The sequence below is a fragment of the Semicossyphus pulcher genome, unplaced genomic scaffold, assembly GCF_022749685.1.
Source record: "Semicossyphus pulcher isolate SPU_LCO1_2020_fin unplaced genomic scaffold, fSemPul1.0.p SCAF_2, whole genome shotgun sequence".
Lineage (NCBI taxonomy): Eukaryota > Metazoa > Chordata > Actinopteri > Labriformes > Labridae > Semicossyphus > Semicossyphus pulcher.
The window spans coordinates 17,668,427-17,682,229 of record NW_027211693.1 but is presented as its reverse complement, the minus strand read 5'-3'; the positions used below and the strand labels follow the sequence as shown (position 1 = coordinate 17,682,229).

The window sequence follows — 13,803 nt, the reverse complement described above, 5'->3', positions numbered from 1 at the left end:
CACTTTGAAAAACTTCCACACCACGGACATTTTGGTTTCTAACTCTCTCATGCTGCAGGTAGACACACGTGACGTCATCACGCTGCACCGCGCAGGTCTTCTTCGCGCCGGGGACATTGCGCTGAGGTCGGGCATTTAATCAAGTATGCAGCAGCCCATTATTTTATCGGTTAATTATATCGGCGGATATCGACATGTTGGCCGATATCAGATAGAATAGTAAGTTACTAGTAAGTTACTAGCTTTTGCTCTCCACACTCTCCTGCATACGCTGCAGCCTGCTGATACATGATTAGTCAATATTACTCAGACTACAAACAGACTATAAACGTAAACCAGAACCCCTTCGGTACTAAAATCACATGTCTAGAAATTCTACATTTTTAAGTAGAATCTGTAAATAGAGATAACCTCCAGATAATTATTAAGTTAGGCACGCCAAAAAAAAAAGGTTATTTTCTCTGTACCGGCACCCTCTGAGGTTTGGGTTAGATTGCAATGAAGCATTGCAGGGTGAGGTTAGTTCATATCGACTTGGACACGACACCAAGGACACACAGGTCTGAGAAATAACTCTTATTTGTTTGGGAGTGGAGAGGAAGGTAGGGAGGCATTACATTATGTGTGATGTGTTCATTGAACTAATGCCATGCACACATGCTGGACACAAAGCCCGCTCTGCACTCCTTGATCCACACCCACCTGCCCAAAATAAACCTGGTGGACATCTGCTCTCTACCCAGTCCACGTTTCTTGTTTTCATGTTGCTTTGGTGTTTTTCTTTGACTTTAACACCTTGTTGTTGTTGTGAAACCTCCCGCCTGGTGCGTCTCCTAAAACCTCCTAACACTCAATGATCCTACCTGCAGCTCCCGTCCTCTCTCTCTCCATCTTTCTCTTTTTAGTCTCCTTTGAAAAATCTTTATCTTTTTGAACCTTATCCTCCGTTCTCCTCTCCGCTAGCTTCCTTCCCTTCATCTCACCCCTCCATCCTCACCACGGAGCGAGCATCATTTTCGGTGGCTGTTGTCAGGCTGTTTTTGTAGCACGACCTCAGGGCTTTTTTCTCCACCTCTCCAACTCCTCCTTGTGCAATCGGCCCCACAGTGTGGATCACATCTGCAGGCGGAGAGAGAGAGAGCGAGAGAGATGAGAAGATGAAGCACTTCTAAGCACAGTGTGACAGAGTGAAAGTGTGAAATGTAGGTAAAAATATAGTTCAGGTTAATGTCACCGCTCACATTTCAACCACATTTATTCAGCGTTAATGATGAAAGCGCTGTAAAATAAAGTCAATACAGAAACACAGACCAAAACAATTTACCCCGACAGTAAATCTTCAGTCGTCATAGAGGTCAGCATCCCATTAAGTGAACAATAAAATGTTCTAATTTGTTCATAATTACACACTGACAGTTAATTTCATTGCAAGACTGGTATCTTGGCTGAAACAGAAAACTTTTGGTCGGGTACATTAATGCTGCGTTGGTGAAATGTAATGAGTTATTGTGTTTTTTTCTGACTTGTTAATAGCCTCCAAGTCACGACTGTGTTTTAATGAACGCTCAAATCTATCCAACATGGTGCTTAAAAACTGAAGAACCTGAAAACATGGACTCTTATCAGCCAGAGCTCATTGTTCAATGTAATTAAACCCAAATGTATTGTCTCTATTGTTACACCGTGTCGCTCACATCAGCAGATCTTCAGCGGCGTAACTGCCTGAGTTGTCACGTGAAGTAAACACTTGAAACGAAGGAACGTTTCCCAGCTTTGCCGTCGATTCAACGTGAGCTGAACTTGTGCAGGAAGAGAGAGGAGGGTCGTCTAACGCCACATGGACGAGGCAGGTCTGACTTAAGTTCAGCTGCTGAATCACCGCAGGATGGATGTTTTATGGAGAGCAACGGAAGAGTGGCTCGGCTGGGTGGGGCGACTGTGGCTCAGTGGTAGAGTCGGCTGGTTGGTGGTTCGATCCCCAGCTCCCTCAGTCTACAAGTGTCCTAAATTGCTCCCGCTGGCATAGCCATCGGTGTGTTAATGTGATGATTGATTGACAGTTGGGCACTTTACGCAGCAGTGTATGAATGTGAGTGTGAATGTGACATGTCGTGTAAAATCGAGTGACTAGAAAAGCGCTACATAAGTGCAGTCCATTTACCATTTAGAGGGACGTGGGATTATTTGGGTGGGGGGTTGATTTGTTTCGGATTGTGGAACAATTTTTAAATTTGCAAATCATGTTTAACCCGTAAAATTAAACCTGAACCGTCAACATGAAGAGACGAGCTCGCTGAGGCCGAGTAATTGAAATGGTTGTTTTTATAACCAGCTGTTCAGTTGATACTGAATCTGCAGCTATGGACAAATCTTTAATGTTGGTGTGTGGATTGCATACTGAATGTGGTACATCAGCTGTTTCCTGACACCAAAGTTCTGCTGGGGTCAGCCCTACACGTGGGTCTGTATGTGACAGAGTAACTAAGTGAGTGAGTGAGTGATGATACTTCACAGCCATAGAGAGAAAGAGTTGCGACATCGCAATGGCGGATCATGGAGCATATCGGACCTCCACTGACGCGACTCTCTGTCTATACGGCTTTGGATACTTTGTTCAGGGAGTAGGCGGGGCTGCTCATCCGCTGCTCCTCCGCTGTCCTCACCTACGTCCGCAGCGCGCACCTGCTTTCAAAAACGTTGTCATCGGCCTCATAAGGAAAGTCCTTGTGACACATTGCCCACAAAAGCGCGGTCAGCCACATACTAGGTTTTGACCTAGTCTTAATAAGCTACGCCAAACATGTAGGACTAGATCAGAGCCTCTATCAATGCTCTTATACTAAACATCAGGGGATGTCCTAGCTACAGGGGGGACACCTGGTCCAGGTGTGTGTGTGTGTGTGTCCACCACACATGAGGACACACAGGCACCTGGTCAAGCTCTGTTGTTGATGTGAGTTAGTTGAGAGCTGTCCCATGATTTTCACTCATCAGTAACGACAGTAATGTTTTGCATTATTTTGACTTGAATTCCCATTTTGACTTCCTGGTTATTTGAATAGCTGTAAAGCACTGATGTTGTGGGCAGCTGTTCAGAGGTCTGGAATCAGGTCACAGATGACATGAATTCAGCTCCCAGTAAACTGTCTTATCTCCCATAAACAGAGAACAAATAGTATTTAATGTTTGAATTAAACAGCACACCTGGGAAGCTATAAAGGCACTGCTGTCACCGAAGCTGCATGCAAATAATTTTTAACTATATGTCAGGGTGGGAAACCCCTCGACACCTGTAAAGGAATGTTGTGAGTGTGAAAACATTGAAAAAGCGTCTCCAAACTGCGGGTTTCTTTAATGTTGCCTGTCAGTACCATGCGTGGTACTGCTGCTGTGTGTTGGCAAGAATGTGCCGTTATTTTGCAAGGCTGCCTTTTATGACTGTGTCTGTTTCATAGACCTTTGATCTTGGGCTTATGCTATCACTTTATGCTTTCATCTCACTCTGTTTGTCTTATTATGTTGGAAAGGAAGATTTAAAGTATGTAATTTAGCGGCTTAGCTCTTTAAATTCACATTTTCTTTGTCCCTCTCATCAAGTTTCAAGCCTTAAAGTCTTTCACTGTTTCTAATTGATTCGTACGATATATTTGTTGTGTTTTTCTGTCATGTAGCTGCTTAAACACTTGACTAATTTAAACTCTGTGTTTTCTTTGTCAAGTTAATGACTGCTTTGTTTCTTGTCAGGCCTTTGAAAAAATGTTTCATAAGGACTAATTGATCAAATAAAGGCTAAATTCATTGAAGGCGAGGGGATAGAGAGAGAGAGAGAGAACAGAGGAAGGAAAATAAACAGAACTTGAGTGAGGAACAGAGGAACAGAGAGCTGTAGCTGATATGTGGTTTAAGCAGCCTCTACACGCCTACGCCGACGCTGCCACACATTCTGATGAGGCTCAGCGTGTTGCTTTCCGCGTGAAAACCAACACTGAGGCCGGGCTGGACCACCAACTCAATACACGCACACAAACACAGTGTAGAACATATCCATTTCAAGAAGACATTCAATCAAGTATTGACACTTTTTTTCTAAAAGGATCCTGGGGGGTGAAACAATCTCCAAGTTTGTTTCCCCCTCTACAGCTCAATGGTGTGACTTTTACTACTGGATACATGTGCAGTATTTTCAGATTTCACTGACATCAAACAGCCTGTTCAGAGCCAAAAACCCACTTTGTTGGCATAAAAGCAGGATTTGTTTTTACCTCCATGTCTGAGATGTTGTTTTGACGATCAGTAAACAGGAGGAGAACTCAAAACCACGAGTATAAAGAAAACACTACACTGAATAATGACACAGTTTGTGTAACTACTCGATTCTGATTGGTGAGTAAGAAGTGAATATCTTATATGGTCTGTTATTTCTGTATATCAGACCGCTACTATGAATAACAGACTGTTTAAATCAATTAGGTCTGTTCCAAATCTTTAATTTGTTAGCAGTTATTGATTTCTTCAGTAAGTATGTTATAAAGAGGATAATGTACAGGGTGAGACTTCATCCGTCAGGGTATATTTCCGCCATTATGACCCGCTAACTACCGTATTTATCCCTTATATAACAGATATGAACAGCTGTATCAGCTTTTAAAAGGTTTCACAGACGCAATAATCATTGAAATATATTATTATCTGAAATCATCACACATCATGTTCACACATTGGATCGAAGGTAAAAACAGGTCTAATTTTCACATGAATGGTCTTCTGCCGACTTTTGCATTTTGAAACAATATGAACCTAATCATTATTTAAAATACGATGGACATCTGTACAGCATGCACACTCTCTCTCTCTCTCTCTCTGACTCACAAACAGACAATTACAAGCGGGCAGACTTCACAGCACAGAAGAAGAAGCTTTTTATTCCCACCCTGTGAGGATGGGGGGCCATTAGGCAGAAAGATTTCACACAGTGTGAGACTTTTTGAAATATGATCTGGTGATCTTAATTCAAACCGGAAACGAACACGAAATGTTTTTCAGTGTCGACTTCCACAACATCCTCTACAGGCAGGTTTGTTAACAGAAAATGTTGTATCCACTAACAAGGAAATTCTGCCACCTAACCACACCGATGGAGGACATTTGGTTAGCTGTGCTGGATCTTCTCATTACACTAAGGTGGTAGAACAGACTTGTATTGTCTTCTCTCCTAATGAAAAAGCATTTGGGATACGACGCTGAAGGAGAGGAAACCCTTGGGAATGCAGAAACCTAGTTTAGGTTGACTTAACTCGCTGCTACAATCTAACATCCTATTCTATTAAATGATGTGTTCAATCTTTCAGCAGAGGTTTCTACGATAACTGATTTATTCATAATCAGCTTCATTATAATACTGGTGGTTAAACTAATACTTTCTTTTTATAAATACAGCAATCTCTAGTGGAAATCACCTGAGACTGTAAGACATCACATCTTTTGAAGCTGTTTGAATGCAATTCAGAATAACGAAATAAAAGATTTGATTACGCTCAAACTGATTTTGGTGCAACAGCAGCCTGCTGTATTTGGTCGAGCAATTTAAAGCATGCAACCAGAACCAGAAGAGCCTTTGTTTACATTTTCCCCAGCAAAGATTTAAAGTTATTAGTTGCATGTTAGTCAGTTAAAGGGAAGCAGGCGGAGATTTTTCTTTAGATATATATATATATATATAAGCAGGGGCAGATCCAGACTATTTTGATTGGGGTGGCCCAACTGGGGCACTGACTTGTGCAGGGGCAGCATGAAGTACTACTAACATTAAAGTATCTAACATATGTTATATTTCTGTGTATATTTAACTATAAAAAGTAACACCACAAAGCGGCAACATATAAATCCTCTAAGCTTAATTCTTTAAGGGTTCAAAAAGAAGATGTTTGTCCAGAGTGACAATTTACAGGAAATGTGCCACATTGAAATGCACAGAAAGCTCCTAGCAGCCTGTTGCAACACATCCCAAATAATATATTTTAACATAAGTCCCGCCTCTGACAAGGCAAATAGCCAATCATAGTTTAGGATTCTAGGTTGGATTCTCTGGATCCACCCCTGGATACTCTACTGAAGAACAAAACAGCTCTAGTAGAAGATGATAGAGCATAGGCTGAGTCATCTTTCAGACAGGCAAAAGAAATCTGTTAATTGTAGGCTACATGTGTGGACAGAAAAAAGTTTGTTTCATAATCATCATAAAACAATTATTTTTCTTACAGGGCCAATAATACATACACGTACTCATTGCTACATAACCTGAAAACAAAATAGTATTAAATAAGAAGTTTCACCTCCAAATCAAAAGCACAAGCTAGCCAGATCAAGATTTTCGACACAAGGCGATGTGCATGTGGGACAATACCGCTTCTGTCCATAGGGGGCGCCAAAATCAACACTGAATGGGAGCTCCTTATAGTTGCTTTAAAATCACAGCAGCTTCAAAGACAAGATATTTTCAGTGTGTTTGACAATAAGTATGAACATGTGACCGGCAGTATTTTTTTGGACATGTTGCTAACATACTGGAAATACTGTGGCCTGTGTGCTACAGTGCATGCTGAGCACAATATTTGCCTTCGTCGAGTTGTTCCGAATCAAACAGCAGAAAACACTGCACTCATCCTGCCATCATTGAGCAGAGGCGATGAGCTTTAAAGGCACGGCTACTTAAAGCTATACGTTGTGATGTCTCCCTCAAAGATCAGAAGTGTGTGGATGAAAGTCTGCACATCGGCTGTGTGAGACTGCTGCTCTCAGAGAAGTCCACAGATGTGAATTGAAAGAAACTCCTTCATTGAACCGCTCGCTGATGAAGGAGAGCGCGGTCCCCGAGAAACCACTTGTACTGCATGAACCCGCTCAGAAAGAATAGTATGGTGCTGCAATCAAAGCCTGTTTATAGTGAGATGGCTTTAAGACTCACACAGATTATCAAAGGTTTAAGCTATGTGCAGTCTTTTCATATCACATGAAATCACTGGATGTCCAGTCCACTTTTACGACAGCTCCTCCTTTATGATCTGTATAGATTGTTGCCTTGACTTGCTTCAGATAAAGTCCATACTCACTGAAGAGTGTGAGGAATGTTATGAAAGGCTACATGAAAGCAGCATCAGGCTTGTGTAAGAACAAGCACGAGTTCTGTGTATGTGTGTAAGTGAAGAATCGTTACCACTGCCTCTCAGCAGTAATGATACTTCTGGAAATGTCACAGGGATAATTCAGACAAACATCTGTAATCTGTACAAGGGAGGATCAAACCTGTTAACCCTGACTCTCCTCTTAATCCACATTTGTTCTAAATCTGAGCTTCTGTGCAGACGCTCATCGAAGCTAAAGAGCACCATCCAGCACTCACTGACACACTGTTTGCACCAGCTGCAGGCCTATTAGATGTAAAGTGCTACAAACAATAATGTACTCTTCCACACTCCTTCTACATTAGGCCTGCAATGGTCTGTGAACCAACAGAGGGAGTGAGTGCAAAGTGAGTTCAGCAGTTTAATTTAGTTCACTCATAGTTTTCTCCATCCAACTATTTATAAGTGTTGATTAGCTTAATGTGAGGGTAATGGTTAAGCATGGTTTAAATCACAATAATGTCATGTATGTGTGTGTCATGATGTGAAACTTGTATGCAAATCACTCTGACATTCATTGCAATGGCCTCTCTCCACAGTCAGGTTTTGCATTAATGTGTCTAAAGACTCGGCTGCTTGTTTCAGTATTGATTATGGAAAAGTAGAGAAAGTCAATTTTCATTACTCAGAGCCCGAGTTGACAAATTGCTTTATTTGTATGAAAACAACCCCAAATCAAAAGATGTTCATTGGATAAGAATAGAAGTGTAAATCAAAACAGCTATCAACATTTACTGGAGAGGGAAGCAGTGAATTTGGGGATTTTTGCTCAATCGCTGACCTCTAACCTGCATGAGGATGGGACGTCTGATAAAGCCAATCATCGGCAGGTCAATGTCCCTGGTAATCGCTTTATACCGCTGTTTTTGGATATTGATTCTGTTAAGACATTCCTGTGCTGACACACATTTTACAACAACCACAACTGATTGGTTTGCCAGCGCTTAAGAGGGGAGTAAGTAGCGTGTAACAGGCTAAACCAGGTGGGAGTATTGTGCAGTTTATGGCATAAAAATCTAAGAGGTGTCCAAGTTAAGTTTCTAAAGTTATAGACAGAAAAGAAACTGTTCAAAGGAAGAATTATAGGGTCACGTTAACAGGGTTTTTGTAATTAGTCTCATTGCCAGAAGGGGGAGACAAATGTTCCACGCTGCAGGAAAAACTCTGCAATCAAAATAATTAAGCAGCGACCTCTAGGTTGAAAAATGAAGCCAGTGCGGAGGTGTAATAACTGCAGTTCCTTGCGCGTCCACTTGAGGCTCCAAAAGCCAAATAACCCCATAACCCCTCATTTCCACAGGATCCGTCTCTGGCGCGTTCCGTGTGCGCCGTGACCTCCGGAGTCGATCGTGCCCCTTAGAGTCAATGATCTTGATTCCACAGCACGTGCCGCGGTCCGTCTCCGGCGCATCCCAGAAGCTTGTCTCCGCTCTGCTCTGCTAAAGATGTGCGCCGGGTCTATTTTTGACGGAGGTCGCTTCAAACCGGCGTCAAGCTCAACAGAGCAGATCGTTCCAATCAGGAAGTCACACATGAAAACAGCATACAGCATCCGGTCATTTCAAAATAAAACACCATGTTCAGACCGGTACAGACTCCCGTTTTTTCCTGTTTATTTTAAGATCAACACACTGAAATTTCGAAAAAAGAACACTTTTAATTAAGCAGTGTACTCCTCCATTGTAGAAGCACAAAAATCACGGAATTATTTCAAAATGAGCAGATAATCAACCTCGGATGTACAAACTGATCTGTAGTTTGTGTGTTGCTCTGCTAACATTGATGTTATCGCGTGATTTCTCAATTCTCGTGCAATAATGTAGCTTTCCCGCGATCTTGTGATCTTGCAAATCCAGCTGCTTGGGCCAGCGCTCTGCTGCACTGTGGACCAGACATGCTTCCTGTGGGCGAGGGCTCGCGCCGTTGACGGATCAGAAACGCGGCGCAGATGAAACGCGGCGCAGACGGATCCTGTGGGGTCGAGGGGTAAGGCCTAAATTAAAACCTATTTTTACAACGGAAATATAAATGGTTTTGTCCTATATACCTGATTTCTCTATTCATGAAAATTGTACAAGAGGTGAAATTTTATATAATTTACCCATTGTAATTATATTAAGCCTTAAATTATAGGGATGGGGTCACTTGAAACAAACATGGCGGCATCCAAATCCCAAACTGGAGGCTTTATTTACACATAAACTAATAGGGCACGGTGGCTTTGTCCATTATTTATACAGTCTATTTAAATAACTGGTCTGGTCCTACTGATACCTCACTGTAGCTTTACAGTTACTTAAGATCTCTTAGGCTACCTGTGTGGGTGGGCAGGTGGGTTTATTTAGATTGTGTGTTAAACTTTGTTTGTCTCAGTTGATTGTTTTGTATTGTTTTTGTTTTTTAGGTTTGTTTGTTGTTTTGTTGAATATAGAAAATGGAAATATTGGACTTCTCATTCTTGTATGCTCCACTTTAATCATCCAACAATAAAATATTAAAAATAATTAAATAAGTATGTGGACGTTTCTGTTAATAGAATGATTGCATTTCATGTTATTAAGTTTATATTTACAGATACAATCATCAGATTATAATTTGTCAAATTACTGAATTACCTGTCAGCACTAATCGACTTTTTTTAACTTTATCTTTTGCCTAACGGTAATAAAAACTTCATCTTTCAGACACTGGACATCAGGCCAAGAACATACCTCAAAATATCTTCAGCTTAATGTATTTTTAAAACACTTCAGCTGTTGAGAGAGAGTTAGGAAAGCCAACAATATACGTAGTGTCACGCCAGGAAAAAAGGCTGCAAATTTAAGAGCTCCAGAGAACCGGCATTAGGATGATTCACTATTGTGATTCATCGCCTGGTGAGCGGCAACATTTTTATTTATAGTGTTTGAGGATGCAGCAGATAGCAGCAGAGAGAGATTAGGACACGTGAATTAGTTTAACCAGTCGCAGCTTGTGAAACGCACGCTCACACACAAACATGAAGTCGAACGTGAAAAGCAAGGACAGCAAAGGAGCGTAATCACTATATGTCAATTTGGCACATGATTGTTTTCAGTGTGTGTTTGTCCGCGTGTGTGTGTGTCTGATTGTTTATGTTGTCACGTGTGTGTGTGTGTGTGTACTCTCCTCTCGGTCTGAAGTCAAGTAGCTCAGAGTGAGCATGTGCTCTCGAAGAGTCACTCAGCCGTGCCAATGTATCAGCGCAGCACTCAGCGGTGGCCAGGTTCACAACTCGGTCGTGTGTGCGTGTGCATGTGTGTGCGTGTGTGTGCGATATTGTATGTGCAGGACAGGTTTGGTTCAACAGTGGGTCACTTGGTGGTCATTCATCTGCATGTCATGTGGTTAATGTGGCTGAAAGACACACACATGAGTTAAAGCTCAAACTGAACCAGAATCTATAATCACATGAAGAGTTTTCCGTCTTTTTTTCTCCCCTTGTTTTTGTTTTCATCGCCGCTTCCTCTCTTTTAATTCCTCCCTACGTCATCTTTCCTCCCTCTCTTCCTCTTCATCCATCTTTCTGTTTTACTCTCCACGTCCTCTGTCGTCACTCACCTCCCTCCTCCCTCCTTCCCCATTACCTCATCCAGCCACCCCACACCTCTCCTCTCACCCCCATTACCTTCCTCACCATCCAGCCGTCACCTCCCTTCTATCCTCTCCCATTTTATCCATCCTTCATCCTCCCATCATCCCTCCCTCTCCTACCTTGTCCCTCTCATCCCTCCATTTTCCTCCCTCTCTCCCTCCATTAGATATTCCTCTCACCCCCTCTCCCCCCCCCTCTCTCTCTCCGTCACCTGAGGTAGACAGTTCTGTCAGGAGTCGGCCTTATTTACCGCCTCTCTTCGCTCCTGTTTACATTATCGATCGGCAGGGTTGCTTTAGTTCCACCATACATCAACACCACCTCCTCCTCCTCCTCCTCCTCCTCCTCCCCACCCCAGTGTTACGGCTGCTGGCTCACATTACCCAGTAAGACAGACAGAGAGAGAGAGAGAGAGAGAAGGGGGGAGACACGGGGGGGAGCTGGATGGGGAGATGGAAAGCTAGCGGAGCATGTAAGGATGTGTGAGGGATTTATGTGTGAAGGAGAAGGTGTGTTGGATATTGTGTTATGAAGGGTGTGTGAGGAGCAGTGTTAGAGGGTGAGAGGGGATGTGTGTGTGTGTGTGTGTGTGTGTTTGAAATGCTGAAAACAATCGTCCTGTGTGATTACATGAGGCTGTTGTTTGGTTTTGCTAACAAATAAGGGATTTGGGATCGTCTTCTGGTGAATTTAAAACGGACAAAGCGTTCACTACACGGGCAGAAGTCTGTGGACACGCAGGCATTACTGCGATGTGTCGAAGATATCCTTCTCGGAGGGTTTTCTACTAGACTTTAAGGCCTGGCTGCAGCAATTTTTCTGCCTTTCCGGTACAACAAGTTCAGTGATGTCACGCTGATGTTAGGGGATCAGGCCTGTCGAGAGGTCGGCGTTACGCTTCATCCCAAAGGTGATGGATGGGATTCAGGTCAGGGCTCCGTACAGGCCAGTCAAGCTCTTCCACACAACACGCTTCCTTTATGGAGCACAGAGGCACTGTGACGTAGGAAAGAGGATTCTCTAAACTCTAAAATGTTTGTACAGGATATTAAAAATCCTATTAAAAAGCTTAATAAGAACAAGGTGTGGAGATGTTAGAGAAAGGGATTCAACCTTCAGAGCAGGGTTCCGGTTGTCATGCATGGTGGAGTCTGTTTTGTGCTCTGGGGCGGCTGAAACGCTGCGTTACACAAAGCAGACAGAATAATGAAGAACAATAATTCCCTCAGAACTCAAACCATCAGCCAGAATTAAAAATGTGTCTGAATTAGGTGTTCAAACAAAACACACTGAGCGTGAACATCATATCCTGGTTTCAGAGATCTAGATGATCCTGGTTTGGAGGAATCCTGATATGATACCTGGTGAAATATAAACGACATGTACAGCATCGTGATCATTCTTGGTTGGTACAGAACAAAGACTGTATGAAAAGATGGACGACATGACAGCTCCCTAAAAGTGAAGCCAAAACATCTTTAGCGCCCCCTGCTGACTGGCAGCAGTATAGGTCATAAAGCCCGCCTCCTCCATGTTAACAGATGGGACATGAGTCAAACTATAAAATCAAAATACACGTCAAATACATTTTTTTAATTCAAACATGGTTTCTGTCATTATAGTTAGTTCTTATCATGCTGATTTATGTCCAAGTGTTCATTTTTCTGACAAGTTTATTTTCAATTAGTTATTTGATGCTGAAAAAAAAGGATGATTGACAGTTCTGTTGACAAATCCGGCTCCTGCAGCCAATCTGTTCCAGATTATCAGAGTGGAGGAGGAACGGCGGGACAAAAACAATCACTACAGTCATTGAAGTTTCCATACCTGTGAACGTTAAACTCAGACCAACACAAAGAAGCTGTTCTGCTGTTACACACGTTGGCGAGCGAGATCCTCGCTGTTTTATCGTTAAGTGTGTGTTTGTGTTAGCGGAAGTGGCTACGGCGGCGGCATCCGCTGACCTCTACTGCGCAGACTCTGGCTCCATATGACGTCACCATCGCAAGATGGCAGCGCCTATCACGGGGGCTATTTTGGCATCACTTTCGTACAATGGGAGCAGATGGAGATGCGTCCATCTATATATACAGTCATTGGTACAGACCATTGTGAATGAGATGATGAAAATGAAAACACAACTGCTCCTAGATGACTTGAATCCTGGATTCTGTCACGATCATGTTTACAGGGACATGGTCAACCTGGTTTCTCATGATCTATGTTCACATTATAACCCGAATAAGATTAAACCCAGGATGAGGCTCAAGACAGGGATAATAATGAGCATGTAGCGGCAGTGAATGTTCCTAAACACACATGAAAAGTAAAGCGGTTAATGATTTCTTCAGACGGGTCCATAAAAGAACACAAATACAGTGAAACTTTACTTTAAAGAAAAAGGTCTCGGGCCAGATGTTTAACCAAGCAAAAACTAGCATGCGCCATTTTCCACATATATCTTTAAACTGGAGGTTTAAATGAAGAATTTGCAGCTACAATTTGAACGTGTCACAAATGCTTTAACCAGGTATCGTCATGGTTTTCTTTGAAATAGCAGCAGATTATAGGATGATTCTGCTCATTTTATCTATGAACCACGCAATGAATGAGCGTGAGAATGAAATGAGTCATTGATCGCCCCTCTGAAGTTTAACAGTGATTGAGGTATCAGCGTGTCGATGGCTTACAGGTACATGTGTTGAACTGGTAATACTGGCTCCACAGAGAACAGCAGCTGTTCTGGTGCTGCTGGAAAGCCTCCTGATGCAACACGGTGAAACTACAATTCTCCTTTGTTGTTCCTTTAATTGACAGGTCTAATGAGGGAGAAGCGGGCACAGGTAAAGATGTGCTAATGGAGGATTTTATGTTCATTCATGGTGAAATGTGGGAGTGGAAATGAGACACCTTTACACACCACCTGTTCCACAAAGATTGAGACTGGTGAAACATAATCAGGCGTATGTGCTGCTTTATAATTCACACAAAAGAATTAACATGCTTAAT

General features: G+C 42.5%; 1 protein-coding gene across 2 annotated transcripts in view; it reads right to left on the bottom strand.

Moving 5' to 3' along the window:
• Window positions 1-13,803, bottom strand: part of macrod1 (mono-ADP ribosylhydrolase 1) — a 124,689-nt gene that overhangs the window by 17,247 nt on the left and 93,639 nt on the right. For both annotated transcript variants that reach the window (XM_069669793.1, XM_069669792.1), the window contains exon 6: window positions 998-1,119. In XM_069669793.1, the coding sequence (XP_069525894.1) occupies window positions 998-1,119 (122 nt within the window). The remainder of the gene's footprint in view (window positions 1-997; window positions 1,120-13,803) is intronic.